Source organism: Calonectris borealis, chromosome 10 (genome assembly GCF_964195595.1).
Source record: "Calonectris borealis chromosome 10, bCalBor7.hap1.2, whole genome shotgun sequence".
NCBI lineage: Eukaryota > Metazoa > Chordata > Aves > Procellariiformes > Procellariidae > Calonectris > Calonectris borealis.
The window spans coordinates 10,689,174-10,709,603 of record NC_134321.1 but is presented as its reverse complement, the minus strand read 5'-3'; the positions used below and the strand labels follow the sequence as shown (position 1 = coordinate 10,709,603).

The 20,430-nt window shown below is 46.2% G+C and overlaps 1 protein-coding gene across 2 annotated transcripts; it reads right to left on the bottom strand.

Annotated features, from left to right (window-relative positions):
* Positions 1 to 345: 345 nt before the first annotated feature.
* ACOX2 (acyl-CoA oxidase 2) lies at positions 346 to 19,791 on the bottom strand. 2 transcript variants are annotated; one of them, XM_075158717.1, is made up of 15 exons: positions 19,259 to 19,791; positions 18,042 to 18,219; positions 16,677 to 16,839; positions 14,076 to 14,227; positions 13,446 to 13,553; positions 12,680 to 12,799; positions 12,097 to 12,212; positions 11,524 to 11,696; positions 10,257 to 10,419; positions 9,370 to 9,560; positions 8,061 to 8,222; positions 6,972 to 7,077; positions 3,934 to 4,151; positions 2,050 to 2,182; positions 346 to 1,130 (listed from the first exon to the last, which is right to left on the bottom strand). In XM_075158717.1, exons 1-15 carry the CDS (start codon positions 19,511 to 19,513, stop codon positions 1,068 to 1,070), a joined length of 2,301 nt encoding a protein of 766 aa, XP_075014818.1. In that variant the 5' UTR covers positions 19,514 to 19,791; the 3' UTR covers positions 346 to 1,067. The 2 variants fall into 2 exon arrangements, with proteins under 2 accessions (XP_075014818.1, XP_075014819.1); XM_075158718.1 differs by having other exon boundaries at positions 18,042 to 18,214.
* Between the last annotated feature and the right edge of the window lie 639 nt (positions 19,792 to 20,430).

Below are 20,430 nucleotides of genomic sequence, written 5' to 3'. Positions count from 1 at the left end.
GAGCTTTCCATCCCATCTCTCACTCAGAGGGCCTGCCTCAGGGGTGCATTTGTCATATTTTGTCTCCCCCTCTTCATATGCTGTAGGGGTTTTGACTTTTGCAATAAGAGGCAGTAAGAGCTTTATTCTTCCTGTAAGGGGTGAAACAACCGCTTTCCTGAGCTTCATCAGTTCAGCTTTTGTTTCCTTCCTGCAACGCGTGGTAAGAAATATCTGTGTTAACTGGCATTGAATTATAATCACAAGATGTTCTTTGCAACGCTTAATTTACTAGCAAATTAATAACTGGCCTGAATCAGCCTGCCCTTTCCATAATTATAAAGTATAATAATTAGAGAAGCAGTGTTCCAAATAATACACTTTATTGGAGCCCAAGATTTACAGAAAGACAATATGAGCGGCTCTATTAATGGGAAAGTAAATTCTGCAGATTGGAGTTGGCATCAGCTTTGTCTGAATCTTTATTAGCCAGGAAAACTCCACTGCTGAGCAAGTTAAGAGCTATTTTAATTGTCCAAACAGATGTACTTTCTAATATACTTCTTGATCTAAGAGAGCAAGTGCTCCTAGAAACCAAGGACCATAATTTTACTTTCCTTGGGTTTTTCAGTAAAGTGGTGGGGTTTTTTTGGTGAGGTTTGGTCTTTTTTTGGTGTTTGTTTTTTTTGAAGGCACTATACAGTTATAACACACTGAGGGAGAGCTCGTAATGTGTGGTGTTTTGTTTTTTTTTTTCCTCCCCTTAATCGTCATATAGTGGATTTAGAAAACGAGTAAGAAAGCCAAATGGCATGGTTTTGATGCTCTCGGGGCACTTCAGGTTAGAAAACAGCAAACCTTAGGCTTTTTCTGACTAGATTGCCTCATAGCAGTGGGTACCACTCAGCATTGTTTGGCTTCTGTTTGATTAAATGGAAATGGCTGGCTAAGAATCTTGTTTCCTACTTGTTGCAACTGCGAGTAAGCAACTGATTATTAATTCTGATTAGTCATTACTGATGCTTCATGAATGTACTGCTGCACAAAGAACAGGAGGAAATGTGTGGCCTTCATGTAGATCATGGTCTTCATAATTTCGATAGCGTGTTGTGAAGAAGTGGCTTCAAATACCTCTCATAGGCTGGGCTCGTCTGTTCAGAAAGAGAATGTGGAAGGTAATTAAGGAGAAGGAAAAGGCTATAATTTTTTTCTCAAGAATGACCTCTGAAATATAGAAAGCTAGACTATTTAAAAAAAAAAACCAAACAGCCAGCTACTTCAGCTATGCAGGATCTCTTTCCCTATAGTATGATTGTCCCTCATAACCCATACACAATACGGGTCCCAAATGGAGCAGCATACTATTTAACTTCAAAAAATATGCTTGAACTTGAATGTTTGCTGAAGGCAAATTTTGTATTCAGCTGTAGAGTTTCAAAGGGTTGCTGATTATCACAGTAAAAATCTCACTTAAGGGAAAACGAGTTTTCAAACAGAGCAATAGCTATTTGCATCATGCAGAATTTTGCATTACTCCACAGTAGGGATGAATTGAGAAGTGAAAGTCAAGTGCTAAAGACCATGAAGGATGAAATTGCCATGTTTAACATTTATACTCTTTCTGGTTAAACGTATTATTAAAAAAAGTTAAGTATTGCACTAGTAAAAGTACCAGTGAATGGAAAATACCCTGCAATTAGTGGCTCTTGCAGTCATCTAGTGTTCTGTAATATGTAAACTATGTAAACAGACTTGTTTTAGCTTATTTTGTACAATGTTACCTCAGTGATACAAGTTTAAAAACCAAAACCACATTGGTGGCCCATGACGGTCCAGCTCCTAGGTACAAGCTCGAGTACTCTGGGGGCTGTAATTCATTGTTAGGTTAAATGTCTGAGCTAAGACTATAGGTGGCATAATTGGAGTATCACAGGTCATTGTTCAGAGTGAGATACTAAGAATTAAAGGCTCTTATTCCACTTTTATCTGCATTGATTTTATTAAAAGAAAAGCAAAAAATTCCGCTCTGGCTAAAGCAGAAGTTGCCTGGCTGTAGTCCAGCATCCATACCTGCTTGTTGGTTGGTGACTTCTGAGCCCACTCGTAAAGCCGTTGGTAAACCTGTCCATCGTAACTGCCAAGCGCAGAATTCAAGCTCTTATCTGTGAAGTCAAAAGCGTCCACTAGTGGAACAGCATCCTTCCTGTGGATAGATGAGTGACATTCGTATTACTGATGTGGGTATTGCTTTGTAAGGAGGAAAATAAGTCAAAGGTAAACTTGAAAGTCAGTTGACCAGGTTCCTCAGCCTAAAAAACTTGTGCCTGTTTTTCCCCTTGCCTACGCTGTGTGGAAAACCCTGCTTGTTTTAATTCCTCAGAGGCATGTTCTCCTAATGCCCCAAGTTGTCTGTGCTGTTGAATGGATATTTGCAGGGTCTTGTAATCACCTGGGGTCCGTCCCTGGTTCCCTAATTTAGGACTCAATCTCATGTCAGATATTTTCTCAGCAGACTCTTCCAGTTCTTGCTTTTGGTTTTTGTCGGGTGTTCTGTTTTGTTTTTCTTATGCTGTATGTGTTTGTCTTACAAAATGGAATAAGGTTGCAACTAGATTGATGTGAGGTGCTTTGCTGATCTCCAACCTTCATCTACTCTTAAGTATTTCTATTACCTTATCATGGGGTGTGAAGGTCTTCTACTCTCTTTGTGTCTGTAAGAACAAAGCAACCCTGAACCGCACCAAGGGCCCATCTAGCCCAGGGGCCAATCTGACAGCAGCCAGCGACAGACAGCTAGAGCGTAAGGACAAGTATGTCATGACAGCAACTTCTCTAAGCAGGAGACGGTTTCTTTTTCCTCGTCCTCCCATCGTCCTGGGTGTAGGAAGTCCTGCTGGCTGTACCCACACCTGAGGTACAGGGATGCAAAGCGGTTTGCTCAAATGTTGGCATTTGCATCTCCCAGTTCCTTTTGGGGAAGGGCTGTTTGGGGGTTTGGAAAAGGCTGGGGTTTTGCTGCAGACCGGGAAGTGTTTGTATCCTTTCTACTAACTGTAAATAACTGACTCTAATTACCCAGGTAAATACCCACTCCGTTCTTGAATCCTGTTAACAAGGCATGGACTAACACAGAGAAGTTGCAGTGAATTCCAGAGACGACAATGTGTTAGGCTTTTGAAAACGTTATGTTAAGCTTATTGTTTAACTTGAATTCTGTGATCAGTTCTGAAAATGCTTGCTGTTTGGCTCAGTCCTGTTCAGCTCTTGGTTATGGTGTATTCTTGTTTCTCTCCAGGTGGCTTAAGTAGAATTTTACATATAGTAGCAACTCACTTCTCTGCACCGTAAGTTAATCTGTTCTTAACAAACAGCACTGAGTAGTGAAAGACGAACCTTTGTCAAAAAGCCTTTGTGAGCGTTGTGCTAAGTTAAAACCTTAGCATGTCTCAGAATTCACGTAGATAGTAATAAACGGTGTTGAGCAGATGCATCTGAACTAGCTGTAGGCAGGATTGCTCGGGTACTAGTTGCAACTCAGCCATGGCAACAGAGTAGGCTGTATTAGCTGCGGCTTAAGCAGATTTTGCAGTGTGCCATCGGTTGCTGTGGCTGCCTCCTGCCAGTGCTGCTCTGACTACAATTTTCCTGCTTTCGCTCTACTGCAAATGGTAGGAAGTGTTCAGGATTTCTTGATTTATAATTTAAGATTTCACGTTACAGAACTTTAATTTAGAGATTGCAGAGGAGCTGGACGCTTAGGTCTGTTTTGCTGTGAAAATGAGCTCTGTGTAGATGTTTCAGTCAATTTCTAGTGCTACCAGGCAATGAAAATAAAAACCGAATGAGGTGAATTGACTTTGGAGATGTTGCCATAGGTACAGCAGCACCATTTTATATCTATCACAGGGACAAGCTGAATAGCTGTGTATGTCCTCTCCTGCTAGGGCAGCTCACCGAATGACAGCCAGAAGGTCCAGGTATGATGCTGTGACCATGTCCATTTGAGCTCCAGATATATATCCGTCGTGCAAGAAAACTCCTGCGTTCGAGAAGATCCCGTGTAATGCAAAGAGGTCACAAAGATGTTTCATAATCTTCTGGATGCCAGCCTTGGTCTCGAGTTTTTCCACAGTTTCTGCAAAGTTTTTCACTGTGATGTAGTGGCAGTGAGCCTGGAAAACAAATGCAATCAACAGTGAATGCACCTCAAAACACTTTTAGTAGGCCAAGTGACTCAAACGTTCTCACAAAGAGTATAAAACCTTTTCATTTCCCTGGCACTCTTCCAGTCTGTATTCTTTGCTGGTTGACCAGGCCTTTTGCATTCATGTCTTACAGCGACAGCAGAGGAGAGAATTGGGGGTGTAAACAATCGACACTGTGGTATCTGTAAACTCTAGAAAACTGCTTCAGAAATCATGGTAGTACTTAGTCTAAATATTTCTGATGATACCCCAAAGAGTTTGTGTGATGGCAACACATTGGAACGTGCTTGTGTTGACCCCTAGCAAGTAAGTCTTGGTTATACATCAACAGGAGAAAACTCTTTTGTTGAAGACCTTGGGCTCAGGGTACATTGGGCTCGGTGTCTATAGGGCTTCAGCTCTGAAAACATCTGTTGTCACAGAAGAACAACCAAACTTACCTCTCGCTTTTGTGGTCTTAAGTAAACTGGTAATTTCTGGGTCAGACACCAGTAGAGTCTCTAACTGCCAAGTTACAGAAATATTAGCTGAGGTCCAGAGCAAACGAAGCAGGCTGACTCCACCTGTTTGTGGGGGTGACTCTTGTTACGCTGACATTACTACGGGCGGTTGGTGGTGTTGGTATCTGCGTGGGTTCGCTCCCCCACTGTACAGTTCTCCTCCCAGCTGTGGGTGTAAGCATGGCACACCTGCACTGCAGCTCGTCCTGCCGGCACGGTCAAGCAGCGTGGAGGGCAGCGTGGACTGCAGAAACCTGCCCGAGAAGCTGGGTGTCTACTCAAGCAATTAACCTGTGCGGAGTCTGCAGCAAAGCCGTACCCAGCGTCTGAGCCACTCAGCTGAGAGCTGGCAGGCGTCAGTTCATATAGCTGCCGTGCCAGTTGTGTGGGTGAGTCTCCAGGGAAGGTGTGGAATAAGAAGTAAATACAGAAGTGCCCCAAGAAGGCAGCAGGCTATCAAGATTTTAAAGTTATGGGGGAAACCCAAGGATTTTGGGTGACTCTTCCTCTCCCTGAAGTATCTAAGAAACTTTGGGGGCCCAGATCCCATTTTCTGAAGAGTCTAGCAGCACAGGCACTACTGACAATACCACAGCCAGCCCTCTGCATATGTTAGGCTCTTCAGAAATAGTTTATTTCCAACTAGTCCCGTGTCTGGGTTCTCCTCCTCGCTTCTCAGAGAGCTGGATTCCAGCTCCTCCACTGACACGTGGTCTCCCCTGCTCTTCAGTCCAGAGACCTCGGCCACCCATTTCAGTGGGTGCAGGAGGGAACGGCCCGTTCAGGTTTGTGTGCCGGGAGTGCTGGTCAGAGCCTTTTCTAGAGGTAATCTCAAATAGGAACATTTTGCTTCAGTTTCATTCCACTAAAAATACATTTACATTTAAACAATTATTGGGAAAGTAATTTTAAAAAGTGACTTTGTTTATAGGAGGTCTCCTTTACTTTTGAGGCAATTACACTGTTTTTCTGCTCTTTTCCAAGCTTACAGCATTGAATACTTGCTGCTTCCACTGAGTCTGTGTAATTGAAAATGGGGGGTGACGCACGGCAGGGGGGTGACCACGAAAAGTGCTGCTGCTGAGATCAAGTCTTTGCTCCCTTACTCAGTGAGTTCTTGTTTTGAAGAATTATAACCGTGCTTACCGGTATGAGCGGATCAACGCTTCCGGTGGTTTTGAAAGGATCTCGGCTGTTGCTGAGAAAGAGTTTGACTCATCAAGGACGTCACCTAATTGACTGACTGCAAGGGGGCTGTTCCCTACTATGAAATCGCCAAGATGGTATCACCACGGTTGGGTATGTGCAGGGATCCCTTTTCTCTGTCAGGGGCTTCTTGCTAAGTCCATTTCAATTTGGGTTGGCTCTGGCTGAATGGTAGATGACAGCAAGATGTTTTTCATTAAAAATTGAATGAAGTTAAAATAAGCCGTGAATCGGTTTCAAAATCTTCCTTACCTCAGCACAGGAAGGAAGGAAGGAAGACCTTCACTATAATTGTAGAGGAATTGCATTTAATTGCATATTAAAAAAATAATTTTGTTTTTTGGAGACACTGAAATATCAGTAGTTTTGGTTTTCATTTAAATTTAGGGCTTTTCTCCCCTCTCGCTTTCTTTTCTGCTGAGTTCTGTACTAACTAACCCCTGTTAGTTGCTGTCCTGATCCTACTTCAGCTGAAGGCGTGCTGGTTGCCTGTCTAATCCATGTGAACTGGGAGTTGGTTTTGAATCTCTTATTAATTTGACTTTGATTTGATTTTTCTTTCAGTAGTAATTAACATCGCACTTATCACTGCTTTTCATTGTTGTCCCTGCAGTTATCTTTCCTTGTGAGAGCGGTAGATGTAAGAAATACCAGGCCTGTTCCACCCTTGCTGTGACTCCACCAGCTTTCAGTGGGGAAGCTTTCCTCTGGGAGCCAGAAACGCTGGATTCTTACAGAAAGATGAGCGTTAGCTGGAGATGGTGGGTTCTTGTTGCAGGATATGGGAGGTCAGTAGTGGCAGCATAACCATGAATGTATTTTTTTTTTTTCCTCTCCCTTTCATTTCTACTCCCTCTTGTCTTTTTCTACCTGGCCTGTTCAGACAGCAAATTCTTCAGATCAGGAATTGCTTCTTACTACGATTTTTCCACCATGCAGACCACAACGGTGCCCTGGTCTTTGTGGTGTCCCTTAGATGCTAACAGAAGACAATCAACAGCGCTTTAAGCTAATCATGCCGTTTTGGTTGCATATTGTATCATAAAGACGAATGTCAAATAAGCAGATAAATTTTGCTAACCTTCGCAGCCTGCACCAGCTGCACTGTGCACTGGTTCCATGCGTCGTGCTTTTTGACTCCAGACTGAATCAAGTCCTGTAGTTTAGCTGCTGTGCTGCTTATGAGTCTGGAAAATTGAAAATCATATTGTATATGAATATAGCAGCCCACACGCACTCATTTCATACTCAGACTTGTGTGTGATCGTATCGCAAAATGGCATTTCTGACATTTGAAGTTATCTACACTCAGTGTGAGCAAACTTAGATTATGCAAAATCTAATTACAAATTGGGAGAAGCACCCAGACCACCCCGGTACCGAAGGATTTCTTCACCAGGGGGTGTGCTGAGTTTTCCTTGGTTGTGTCTGTGTAAGGAGAGTTTGCAAAACAAAATAAAGTGATAATATTGGAGTGATGTTGCATTATGTTTTTCATTTTCTACACAGATATCCAAATCCTGCTCCTGTTGACACCGAAGCTTTCAGAAGACTGACTCTGTTTTTACACTGATTTGAATGACAGCAGGGTTGTCTATCTGTTTACCTGGTTTTCAGAGATGACACTTATATGGCCTATAACCGAGCACATAATACTAATGAGACAACTCACAATACCATTTTTATTTGTGTTGAGTAGTTGAATGTGTAGTTGAAAGGCTACAGACAGAACGAGAGGCTCTGTGTTTGCTGTGGTGTTAATTGAAAGCAAACATCAGTTTCACAGGTATGTGAAATTTTAACATTCTGTATAGAATTGCACAGGGTCCAGTTGTCTAAAGGTTTTACTGGATGCAACTCAGTGATGTGCTCTGGGATTTACTTAAATAGTGCCATCAGCTCGGTATAGAATCAACTCTATGGAATGTGGTGGTTAGGTAGCACATGGCTTAAAAAATTGTGGTGTTCTGAATGCGAAAGCTTCATATTGAACATTTGACATGGCTGTTAATCCTGCGTGAGTCTTCCTTTTCTCTTTCAGGAGCAGATGGTGTCAATTCTTGTGTAACTTATGTTATTTTACCTCCCTTTCAAGCAAGAAAGAGGCTGAGCTCTTAAGACATTTCTGATGTCAAAGAGAGAAACCCCGTCTCCCGTCCTCGGTACTGACCTGACTGCCATGTGTTGATAGGCCTCAGTGTAAATATCTGGCCTGAGAAAATCCGACTTGTTCTTGGCTGGACACTTCCCGGGTTTCACTGCAGCCAGGTAAGTGACAGATGGCGGAACCGGCTGGCCAGCGCTGGCTGCCATGAAGCACTTAATCAGGAACCTGGGAAGAGGGTAAGAGTCAGAGCAGGGTATGGTTGTGATCCCCACCCAGCAAATGGTCATGCAAAAAGTAAAGTGGGCTCGGGTGAGGAGCAGCAAGGTGTGACCCATCCCACCAGTGGTCCTAAATGGACTTAAACAAGTAATGACCTTTTGGTTTGCATGTCATTTGCAATAACCTGATCTGTGCTGGGTCTCGGGGGTAGCCTGTCTACCGTGTTTAATGCTACAGCAATCTGTAGTGATGAATTTTTAGGAAGAAACTTGCTGTGGCTATTAGCAGTCTCAGCAGTGATTAGATACATTATCAACTTTGCAGCCTGAGTCTTAATGCTCTGGGGACCTTCATGATGGTTTGGTCTTACCTTCTGTGATCCCCAACACACAGTCACATTATGTTACAAACATGAGACCCTTTCTTGGAGGTAAACATGTGTCCAAGGAGCATTCCCCACTCCCTTATTTTTTTGGCACCTCTGCTACGAGACTGATCAGGTCTGGAAGTAAAAGGTTACAGCATTTCTCTTGACCTTGCTATTGATCTTGCAAGAAGAGGCAGTAATGAGTGCAGAAGTGTCTGCATGCAAGCACAGAGCTGTGTGGTAGCACCTCTGTCCCTGGGAAGTGTACTGGTTTTTTCCTTCTAGTAAAAAGACACATTATTAAAAGTTCAAGCAGCTGTGGTTTCTTTCTCCTGTATTTCATCTACTCTGGATAATCATCAGTCTGCGTGTTCGGAGGAAAGTGGTGTTCTTGGAGCATGACTCATCCGCTTTCAGTATTCAACAACTTTGCTTTCTCTGAATCAACCTCGCTTTACCAATATCGCGTTACATCGGTTGCTTAAAAAAATGAACCGCAAAACTTGTGTAGCAATGCTTTTGCTGCGCTACTAGACAAAGAGGAAAATGAGGTTATGCAGAACAGCACCTGCATACATCCCCAAACCAAAAATAGAAGAGATAATCCGATTCCCACACACCTCCATGCCTGTTAGACAGAAGACACGAATAGTTTATGTCCTGAGCTGTATTTTTAGAAGGAGCTGTGAGAAAGGAGTAGCTGGTTTTACTGGTTTTGGAGGAGAAGTGGTAGATGTTGAATAAATGAAGGGGCAGGCTTTTAGATGAACAAATTTGAATTGTTACCTGGCAGTTTGCAGGAGCAAAATGGTGTTTTCCCCTTCATAAATACAAGAGGCAACTATTTTGGTGTACAAGGAAGGGAGTCCACTCAGCAAGGAGTAACCATGTCCCCCGCACGCCCGGAGGCAGATCTCCACTGCTGAAGTGCAGTACTGAGTAACCATGGCTTTAAAGCCCGAAGAAAATGCATGGAGCTGTTTAAAAAAAACCAATAAGGCAGAGTGTTAATGGTGAAAGTGTTCTAAAGCAATCCTCAGAATAAGCTTCCTTTTTTAATTTTGTGCAATTTCTGGGCATGAAATCCCTGTCAGATCCTCCTTTGCATGCTGGTGTAGCACCCAGCTCCCTGACCCTGGCCTTCAGTTTCTGCCTGGGATGCTGCACACCCTGGTGCTGGGCACGCTGTGGTCAGTTTATGCATTTTTGGGTTTCTCTCAACCAGCAGTGGCTTTGGCAGCCCATGTTCAGAGCATGTTTTCATTTCAGGCTTCCAGTTGCAAAATCTTGTGTTCTATCTAAAAAGTCACATTTTTGATTTTGGCTCAAGAAGTGAATATTTGCATGTGCATTTGTAGACGGAGTTGTGAAATAATGCTTTGCGCCACCAGCTACTTAGAACAAGGTTTTTATCAAATGGACCTGCTTTTCAAGGACTTTTCACTCTGCAATAGTTCCCAAAGCCAAAAATTTGGGGCGGTAAAGCAAATGCTGTTGCTGACTGGTTGTGGACCTAGGACAAGCCATTTGATCTCTTAGTGCTTCCTCTTTCTCCAGTTATCTAGTGGTGAGAGGAACGCTTGGCCAGTTTGCTAAAATACTTCGATATTCAGAGATGAGAAGTGCAGCCTAAGTGCAAACCAGCTGTACGAGCAAATCCTGCTGCAGCTCACCTCCGGCAGCGTGTCGAAGTTCTTCCTCTGGATCTCTCTGTACCCCTTGTCAAATAGCTCCTGCAGGTAGTCGTTGAGGAAATGAAAGGCATAGGCTGCTGCCAACGGGGGCAGCAGCTTCTCTTGCTGAGTCTGGTAGTCAAGGATTTTTGCTTCTTGTTCCCTGTTGGAAGACAGCTGATGAAGTAGGGAAAGCGTGGACACGGGCTTCGCTACTCTTAGTTTACCTATTGCATAATGAAAAAGGGCATTTTGCATTACCAAGAAGCAGTATGTGAACAAGACTGAGCCGATCTCGTGGCAGCAAATCTTGTTAGAGAAACAAGCCCGACTAGGAAAAAAGTGATTTTTCTGCTGTGTTGGTGAACCAGCCTAAGAGAGCAGAGAAGGCTGCAATGTGTGATCGGTCGGTCTGGAGGGGAACAGGGGCTGCGGCAGAGGACGAGGATGAAGCCTTCAAGGACACTAAGTTGTTGGGTGTTACAGGGGAGGCGGTGGCACTGCACCCTGAAAACCTTTGCTTTTCAAACTGGATCTTGTGGCCCTGCGTATAGATAGGTTTCTCTGAAAATATTTGAGTCTAAATTATTTTAAGCTTTCTGAGCTTTTTCTGGATGTTCTTTACCACTTTTGCTGTGGTTAGTACACTTAGGCCTTCAAATGATGGAACTGGTTATTACAATAGTTCAGCATGCTGTGCTCTTGTGTTTGGTTTGCATCTGGACCAAACCACGTTCTCATTAGGATCTTCTTGCTTTTGAAAGGAGATTTAAGTGGAAAGTTTTGAAATCCATTCAAATGAAAATACCTACTTAAAAATTACAGGGATTCTTACCAGACTAATAAAATTCAGTGTTGTAAAGTGTGGATATTGGAATTGTGGATGTTGGAAGGTATTTTAATGTCATGCCCACTAGTAGGATGCTATGGAATAAGAATTCAGCAACTTGTCCGCTTTGTCTGGTTTCTGCTGAGTTACAGGATTACAGGGGAAGGCCACTTACAAGAAAAATAAGTTGCCTGTGTGAACTGCTGAGCTATTCAAACTATGAAACTTATCTTAGAAAGAACTGTAAACATTCTCTTGTACTTTGACTGAAGCTCGTTAATGTAAATAATGGGGAAGCATGTTTGTAGTATCCCATCCGGGCCAGGAAATAAGCCAGTGATGTGCTGAGGGATAAGATGACAAGCAGAAATACGGACTGGTGCAGGGGAACAGGGTCTATGGTCCCCTTCCCACCGCTGCGGACTTGCGTGGCATTACCCAGGCTTTAACTTGGACTGCCGGCGAACCACAGAGTATCGGATGGCAATGGTGCAAGCTTTCATTAGAGGTATTATAACTTCGTCCTCAATGAGGGAAATGCGCACCGTAGTCATTGTGAAATAATTAATCTTCTGTGACCCCCGTCTTACATAGGTGCCATCTGGTTGAACCTAGAGTAGAGAGAGGATGTTAGATGCCACCTTCTTCAATAATTGAATACTAGGATGGTTGTGTAATTCCTATGCGTGGAGTGAAATGGACATCGAAATCCTTCACTGAATGCACAACTAAATATTTTTATGTATGATGGATGAAACATATCCATTTGAAGAGACAAACTCTTACTGCTTCTGGCTGAGATAGGTTCTGCCTGCCCGACCTCTGAACGTGGAATTCATGACACCGAGTTTCATGTAGAATTCAGGTAACTTCTGCCCTTGATAAAACTGCAGAGGCTTGCAGACACCTCAAAGGAAGATTTTTGTCCTAAATTTAGGCAGGTCCCTGTCATCTCTCTGGCTGTGCAATGAGAGTCTGACGGGCGAGTCTGTGATATGAGTCCGTACATACCTCGCAAAACTTGTTCAGCATGTTCTCCCTGGGGACGCGCACGTTCTGCAGCATGAGGTAGCCGTTGTCAACGTGCTCAAAATTCATTTTGGGACCGATGTCTCCTGCAGTTACGCCTGCAGTGGGAGAAAACATAGCCTGCTTACTTCCACTTGAACCTTCTTCTCCCCATTTTGTGTCAGGCTGGGGATCTCAAAGGAAGGGCACGTTCAGCTCTGCTTCCTCCCCAGCATGGGTGATCTTGCCTGAAGGAAGAAACAGGCATTCGAATGCCTTGTGGTAGTTTGTTTCCATGATCCCTGTTACCCGTGTTGGCGGGGTCAGAACTGAGGTGTTAATGCAGAGGTGGTCAGAGCAGCCAGGCTTCTGGTTAAGAAGAAGGCTTGGTCTGGATATGCCTGAGGATACATTACATCTTCCTTTAGATAAAAAGGTTGGGGTTAATGATAACTATGCCTTGGGTATTTGTCTTGGTTTGGTTTTGGCAATTATAACTCTCCCTGGGCCCAATGTTTTAGAAAACATTTAAGGGCAAAATAGGTAGAGCACCTGCACAAGTGATGCGATGTCGGGGGTCGTTTACCTGGGCAGAGTGAATGGTCCTGAAGGCTGCGTATCTGCACGATGAAGGGATGCACGCCGTAGCACTTCCCATGGACGTACAGCTGAGCAAAGGCCACTGTGTGGGTTGCTGACCTTCCCACTGCGAGAGGAAACACAGCCCCATTCCCTTAAGACAAGGTACAGCACAAACACTTCCACAGTTAACAGCGGTCAGTGCTAATTGTGCGTTAGGTCTTGCTAACGTATGGGTCATATAGGTGTGATCCACAGATGCTGGAAGAATCCTTCTGCCTCTGTCGCTGCCCGTGAGGCTTGGATGAACAGTTTGCATCAGCAAATAAGTTAAAGTTCATGCAGTGCTGAGAGAGTGGGAAGTGCTGTGGCTATTAGAGTAACTCCAGCTATTTTCTGTGAAATACCTTCCTAAAGGGAGCCATGAATTTCCCACTTGAATCCTTTATGCTGATCCTTTATGCTGATGACCTCCCTGCAGTTTTTGGTCGTCTGAGTATTATTTGCAAAGAAGAGAAGATTGTTTCCTGCAGAGGCAGGAGTTTCCCTGAGCGAAGTTCTCCAGCCCTGCCACCCAAGGGCTTTTGATAGATGATGGTGGTTCCCTTCTGGCCTTTGAACTTGTACAAAACCCTTTGGTCTCTTACTTGCCTCTTCATCTCTTACTGAAGTCCTCTGCTAGCACCCGGGCCCTCAAACACGGAGCTTGCACAGGGACTGAGTAACTGAAGGAGGCAAATGAGGAAAACCAAAATATTGTCTGTGGTACTTACTGTCTCCAGGCCACCACTTCATGGCAGAGATCTTTGGTGTGTTCAGTATAAACTCCTGCGTAGTGATATCAAAGACTGCTGTTGTTTCCAAACCCTGAAGATAAGTTCCTTTTAAAAAAAAAACAAAAACAAAAACAAAAAGAAAAATCTCTCTCTCCTGGTGTATCACAAGGATGGAGAGAGTGGAGGATCCCTGGAGGCTTGTGTGGTATTACCAGGGTTTTGTGGTTTACCCTCCTGGCGAGAACCGTGGGACGATGCTCCCAGTGACCCCACACCATCTCCTGCAGAGATCTCTTGAGCCACAGTGGTACTCAGGCAAGCTGCCTGGTTCACGGTGACAACCATCAACTCCGGCTGATCCCTTCCACCGACGGTGACTGCCTGCTATCTAACCATGAGCTTTTACCCTCGCTCTTGTTATTTTTCCACATTGGCAAAACCAAAGCCAGCACATCTCCAGCTTGCAGAGGAATGCTGAGGACATCAACCTCTAACAAGCAGGTGGCATTTCCCCCCCAGCCACCCCTGCCCCAGTGAAGCATGGTCAGCTTGAACTCAAATTCCCCTGAGAATCTGGGCCAGAGCTTCTCGCCCTACAGAAGCACTGTGTTTTCTTCGCAGCCTTACCGTGCCCCAGTTCAGTCTGGGCGTAGCTTCCAATAAGCTGAAACTGGGTGGCGAGAGGAATCCATTTGGCAATCTGTTTGTCAGAGCCCAGCACCGAAATACTTCTCATGAAGATGCGGTGAAGGAGAAATGCGACGTCTCCTGACAATGCCCTGCGGAGAAGGCACAAGGGGTGTTTTTACACGGATGAAGTTCCAGGGGTGTGATGAACAAGGCAGTGACACTGCGGCCGTCACCAGACAGAACCACCTGCTGCCTTTTGATTTCCGAGTTGTCCTACCTTACCGTCCAGCATCAACACAGTATTGCAGGACAAGCACTCTTCCAAGCTGCTTTTGTTCCTTCTTTCATAACATAGTTCGCTTAAGTGTTGCTAGCTCATTATCTCGCTTGCTCTTGGAGGAATTATCTGTTCTGAGTAGCAGGTGCTGAGCTCCTAAAAACACAGCCCAGCTCCAAAGCTCCTGTGGCTCTGATAGCTTGTGAGCCCTTCGTACCTTTATTTTGCTTCATAGGATTTTTTTTCCTGATTATTTAAGTCTTATTATTTTAAGGCTGAGCTAAAAAAACCTTACCACCCTACCCTAAAGCCCCGAAACCCTGGCAATTCAGTGTGGGGCGCATTAGACTGAATCACATATGTAGGCTTCCGAGACCTGGATTTCCTGAACCTTCCCATTCCCATTCTGGGGAAATACCTTGGTACGTTGGGTTTGTTGCTGTACTCTTCCCTGGGTGTTTGCTGTCAGTCACTGTCAGTGAACAATACTGGGCTTCATGGTGACTTGCTGTCAGTCACTGTCAGTGAACAATACTGGGCTTCATGGCTACAGGTGACTTGGCCTGACTTGAGATGTTTTTTTCTTGTGGAAAAATTCAAATACATCCTTGTAACACCTGGTTTATTCTGGTCAGGTCCTTCGCCATCGCCATCTGATAGGGCTGCATACATCCAAAAAAGCACTATTCCAGAAGCTGTGTATGGGAACTTGGGTACAGTAAGTTCCATGCTGTAAATCAGAAACCCATTTGTTTTAAGCTTTTTTGTGTGTGTGTGTGTGAGAAATCCTAAGAAAATATGAGCAGTATAGTCCCCTCTTCTTGGGATTCCTCAGAATATGGTTGAATCACCTCACAGATACAAGTACATGTACTCTCACACCTAAAAATAAGTGGCTCTGCTTCTCGGTAGCTTGTATGGCTGTTAGCACGTTGCTTTACTGCAGTGCTCTAGTGAGCATCTCATTCTAGACAGATACCTTTTATTGTTAACAAATGACTGCACCTTTTCTTTTATACTGGCCCTGAGAGAGAATCAGTCATGCTGAAAAAGTGGGGGGAAAAATATGAACAAAGAAGTTAAAGGGAAATTGCTTTGATTAACAGAAAACGACTTAATGAACCCTTTGCAGCCCATGCAGAAATAATGTTACTTTAACTGCGATTTAAAAAAAGCTGGCTTTTAAATGCGTGCAGGTGGCTCACGGTGTCTGGCACCAGGAGGCACCAGGACTTTGTCAGTAAGAGCTTGGTGCTGGCCTGGTGTTTCCTCAGGAAGGAGCTGTCCTGCGAGGCCGGCTGTGCCCTTCAGCCAGCAAAACGCGGTAGCGCAGGGCTGGCCCTGCCGAAGCCCTTGGCGTCAGGGGCCCTGATAAAAGCAAACCTAGGTGGGAGAGGCGGTGGAGTTTTGTCAGGTTTTTAAAATCTGCTGGGATTTTTTTTTTCTTCTGAGGGAGGAGTGGAGAGCTGCTTTTTGTTGGGAATATAATGATCAGGTGCAAGAGCTCCTGACGGAAGATTTCCCCCTTTATCAGTCCCACTCACTGTAGGTGGCGAAGAGCTTAGCGTAAAAAATTCTAATCTTTCATATGATGAAATATTGGGAAGTGACTTCGAGTGTCAGCGGTGATTTGTAAGGTGCAGGTATTGCCCTTTTGAATGACGCTTTTGAACTTGCATCTTCTTACTGGGTATGTGACCCCCCCCAAACTAATAGTGTGCACCAGGCAACAGCAAACTGGTACTTTTATTTAGCAAAGGGGGAAAGAAGGAGGGGCAAGCAATTAAAATTAAAATGTGGAGCTCAACCCCATGCAAAGTGTTAAGAAAACTTTTTTAAGGAAAGGATTGTGAAAAATATTTCATTCCATTTACCGACAAACTAAGTGGGTTTTTTTTTTTTCTTTTTAATACAATATGGGTTTTCTAGATAGAAAAAATATAATTTTTAATTTACCTGGAAGTCAGTAACATAACTGAGACCGCACCACTTCCAATTCTGGTTATACATTTTAAAATGTCTGAGCGGTGATATGAGAGCTGTAGCACAAGTAAGGAGCTTGCTGAAGTGGAAATATCACGTTGGGGATGTGAACTGCTGTGATCTATCGCGCTGTACCCATGTGCTGCTCTTTGAGAAGTTCCCTGCCATGTATCATCCTTTTCCCTTTTTCTGAGCATGCTGCTGAAGTAAAAACCTGCAGCACGTTTGTATCAAAACCTTATCTGTCACCTCTTGGCCTTTGCTAAAGCCGATTCTTGTTGGCATACAAAACTTTTAACAAAAAATCAGTTGTACATTAAAAAAAAAAAAAAAATCACCTGTAAATGTACTTAAATTCAGGTCCACTCTCAGTCCATCCCATCTCGTGCATCTTTTTCTGGAGGTGAACAGCCTTTCTGACTGCTGCTTCGTACCTCTCATTCTGGCTCTGGAAATACTGATTTTCTCTGCTAAATTCAGGGTCACATTCGATAGCTTCAACTGCAAAGCAACACAGAAGAGTTGGTTCTGCTGGGGCTGGGGAGGTGCAGGCAGTGCCTGGAGCCCTGCTCGGGAGGAGCGGGCAGGGCTGGGGTCGTGGACACCGGTGCTGTGACTTTTTAGGGTGACTGCAGGCAGGTTTTGTTTTGCCAGGGCTGGCTCTGACGGCTGTCACGCCTAACTGAACTAACTGAAAAGCGGTGGGTTTGGGGAAGGAGGAGGGGAGGGGAAGCGAGTGGGCCTGAGAGGGGTCTGCTGAGCAGAAATAGTGACCCAGCGGGGTAAGGCACCGTCCCTGGTCAGGGCGTCAGAGGTGACTTTGTGCCTCGGACAGAAAATGCCATCGATCCCTCTGTCCCTCTGACGGCAGCAAGAGCTGCGGTTAGCCGGGTTTTGTCCGGAGGGCGGCTAACGGCCGGAGCTGCCGGGTGTCCCACCTGGCACCAGTGCTTCGGCTCAGGACTTTACCAGCCCTTCACAGCGTTGTGAATCGACTCCTGGGTTTGCTCTTTCTGTGTCAGCCTGAACGCTCCCGCTGCTCCCTTTTTGCCTTGAAACCATTGAGTCCATTCACGTTTCAGGTTTTACTGAACTCCGGTTGCACCGTGAAGCGTGCGATCCCAGTGGCCTGTGCCTTTTTCATGTGATAAGGGTATCATATGGGGGTAGTTACAGAGACAAAAGAGCTTCCCCCCCCCCCCCCCCCGTTCCTTCTGAGCACCCAGTCATTTTTCGGCACACCCATCACGAGTGAGAGCAGCTCAGCCTGGCCAAGCCAACCCTCACAAGGAATTCCCCACCTGGATAAGCCCGATGTGCCGAGAGGGTCGTTGCCTGCGGTTCACGCATGGCGCGCGTCGCTGCGCAGCAGCGCTAACCCCCGTGCTCATCCCCTTCGCACAGAGATGCCCGCCTGAGTGACCCTCGGTCCTTGTATTTCAGTTTAACCAGTCTTGTTAAAGATACTGGGGATGGGAGCAGGGAAAGGGAAAAGCTTCAGACAGCGGGAGTGGCTGCGGAGGAGTCGTGTTGATTTACACTAGCAGCAACTCCAACTCCGCGCTCCCACTTTTTTAAGAGATGGGCGATAAGCAAATACCTGGGAGCACAAAACCCACCATGCAAAGGAGGAGCAGAAACAGTGGGGACGCAGGCATGCTCTGTACCAGCCCGCAGCCAGGCGCCTCGTAAGGCTCACTCACCCACCGCCCTCCGTATCCGAGTGTGCTCCGCACCGCCGTCCAGCCGGACCGTGAGCTTTTCCACGCTGAAGGAGGGCGTTTGTCTCTCGCTGGCGAGGTCGGGATTCACGCTGCCGAGGACTGAGCCCTGCGAGTACTTGCTGGTCTCCAGCAGAGCCATCCTGGAAGCTGAGCTGCTCTGGGACAGGATGGGGCTCGTTAGGTGCTGGCACACCTTCAGTGGGTGGTTGATGAAGGTATTGGGAGCAGCAAGGAGAGGTTTCAGTAGGTTGGCCAAGATGTTGTACCTGCACAGGCAGCCTGGGGCATGGCTCCCTGCGCTGCGAGCACAGCTATTGCAGGACACTGTGCTCAGCAAAATAGGTGTAGGAATGTACTTTGTACATAAAGAGGCACGTTTCCATGTTAGTTTAAAAAAAACCAAACAAACAGGGATTGCATGAATATTTAGACACTGTCTTGTCCTCGTTGCAATGATAAGGACAATGAAAATTTAGGGCACTTTTAGGAGCTCAAAATGCAGGTTTTATGATTTTTTTTTTTTTAAAAACATGAAATCTTTTTCTTTCACCAATCTGTCCCCAATATTTTATGAGAAGTTACTGCTGGAATATCCCACAAGTAGGTGTTAATGTTTAAGGGAGTTCCCACCCCACGCCGGGCGCTGCCGCTGCTGCGTAGCCCACGGCGCCTGCTGAGAGGCTCCCGGACCTGCGCTCGCAGGCGCGGCCAGCTCTGCCCGTGCTGCCTCCTCCCGCTTCCCACGGGGCTCGGCTTTACATTAACTCCTAACCTTGTAATTCCTGTCTTAGCAGGATTTGCCACAGGATACTAATAAAAAAAAAGCGTGGCGTGTGGAAAATAAAGCAGATTTTTCCCTTGAAGAGGCTGCCTGCCTTCCTGAACTATTTTTAATACTATAAGAAATTTAAACTCTGGAAACGCTTGCAAATATGTTCTTAATTCCTGCTTTTCTGATATTCAGCCCTTTAATTCAAGGTGTCTTATTGTCCTGGGATGGAGAAAAGCCTCAAAGCAGCGTGCTGAGTACACAACACTGGAGTAACCCAGACCTGCCCTTGAGCCACCCCAGGAAGCGCCGGGCTCGGCGCTGGAGCACCGGGACGGCTCAGCCGCCAGCTCCCTCTTCCGTCAGGCTGCGTGAGAAAAAAATCTGCGTGTCCGTCTGCTATGTGCGAACGCAAAACCCCACGTACCTTGTCCCACGCGTCCTTCGGGGAGCCGTCTGGCTGCCGCCTACCTGCCTGGGCCGCGCTCCCGGCCTCCCCGCTGCACGGACCTCGTCCCCGGGGCCAGCGGAGCTCGCCCGGCCCGTGGGTGTTTCTGCGTGTGCGCGGCGGCGTGCCGGAGCTGACCTCTGCCGGCAGCGGCCCCTGCGCCTGCTGGGCGTAAAATCCCACGGCTCCCAGTGCCGGAAGGGCTGGAGCCCCCGCATTTAAAAAAAATGCCATTTTTCTGAGCTCAGTTCAGGCTATTTGTGCGGTGGAGGCTGCACTTCCAGCTCCGTCACCGAAGTGGCACCCTGCCCCCTCCCAGGATTTTTAATTTTTTTTTTTTTTTTTTTTGTAGTCTACTCGGGCTGGAGGAGAGCACCCCTTGGGCCTGGGGATTTGACTGGCTCGGGGTTTTCCCAGCTGGGCTATGGCACTGCCCTCGGCCCTGCCCGCAGCGTGGGGTGCGAGCCGGGAGGCCGGGGCTGCGCCTGGCGCGCTGGGTCCTGCCGGGGGGCGGAGGGAGGTTGCCAGGGGGTGCGCGGCCTTCATCTCCCTCATCCTGAACCTGTCCCCGCTGCGGTCCGGCCTGGTGTCTGGTGGGCAGGAGCTGGCAACTCACCCCCCCCCCCCGGCTACATCAGCATGAGCCTGGCGGGAGAGGAGCCCCTCCTGCCCACAGTTCATCGGGGAGGCTGTGCTGCTGCTTCAGACCTGCTTGTCTCTCCCTGGAAACTGCTTCGTCAGGGAAGGAGGTGACACAGGTGGGATTCACCGTACCGTAGAATTGCTTTAACACGGCAAGGTAAACAAAGGGTGGGAAATTGGATGTAGTTTTGCATAACTATAATTTTAAGCTTGAGCCTGAGTGAACCAAGCCCAGCAGCCATGAGGAGCAACAATAAATCAGAAGAGCTGACCGTAATGCAATGAGTGTGCCCACGGGCAGTGGGGGGTGCGTTAGGGATGAGTCTGGTAGATTAAAGACGCTGTGTGGCTCTGTCATCCTGCCAGAGCAATAGGGTGTCCTATGGACGTGCTGCTCGGAATTCCAGTCTGTACCCCACAGCATCACATCCTAGGGTGACTCGGGCTTGCCAGCGCTTGAGAGGCAGTAGCATCTTTCTGAAGTTATCCATGGACTTTCTCTGCTTGCT

Bases quoted from the DNA above. Each gene is read 5' to 3' on its own strand.
- ACOX2 (XM_075158717.1), bottom strand. From the start codon at position 19,513: ATGGCATTTTTTTTAAATGCGGGGGCTCCAGCCCTTCCGGCACTGGGA. The intron at 11,697-12,096 runs GTATGTACGGAC...TCTCTACTCTAG, and splicing joins TGCTGAACAAGTTTTGCGAG to GTTCAACCAGATGGCACCTA. The intron at 2,183-3,933 runs GTGAGCTGCCCT...ATCTATCCACAG, and splicing joins GACCTTCTGGCTGTCATTCG to GAAGGATGCTGTTCCACTAG.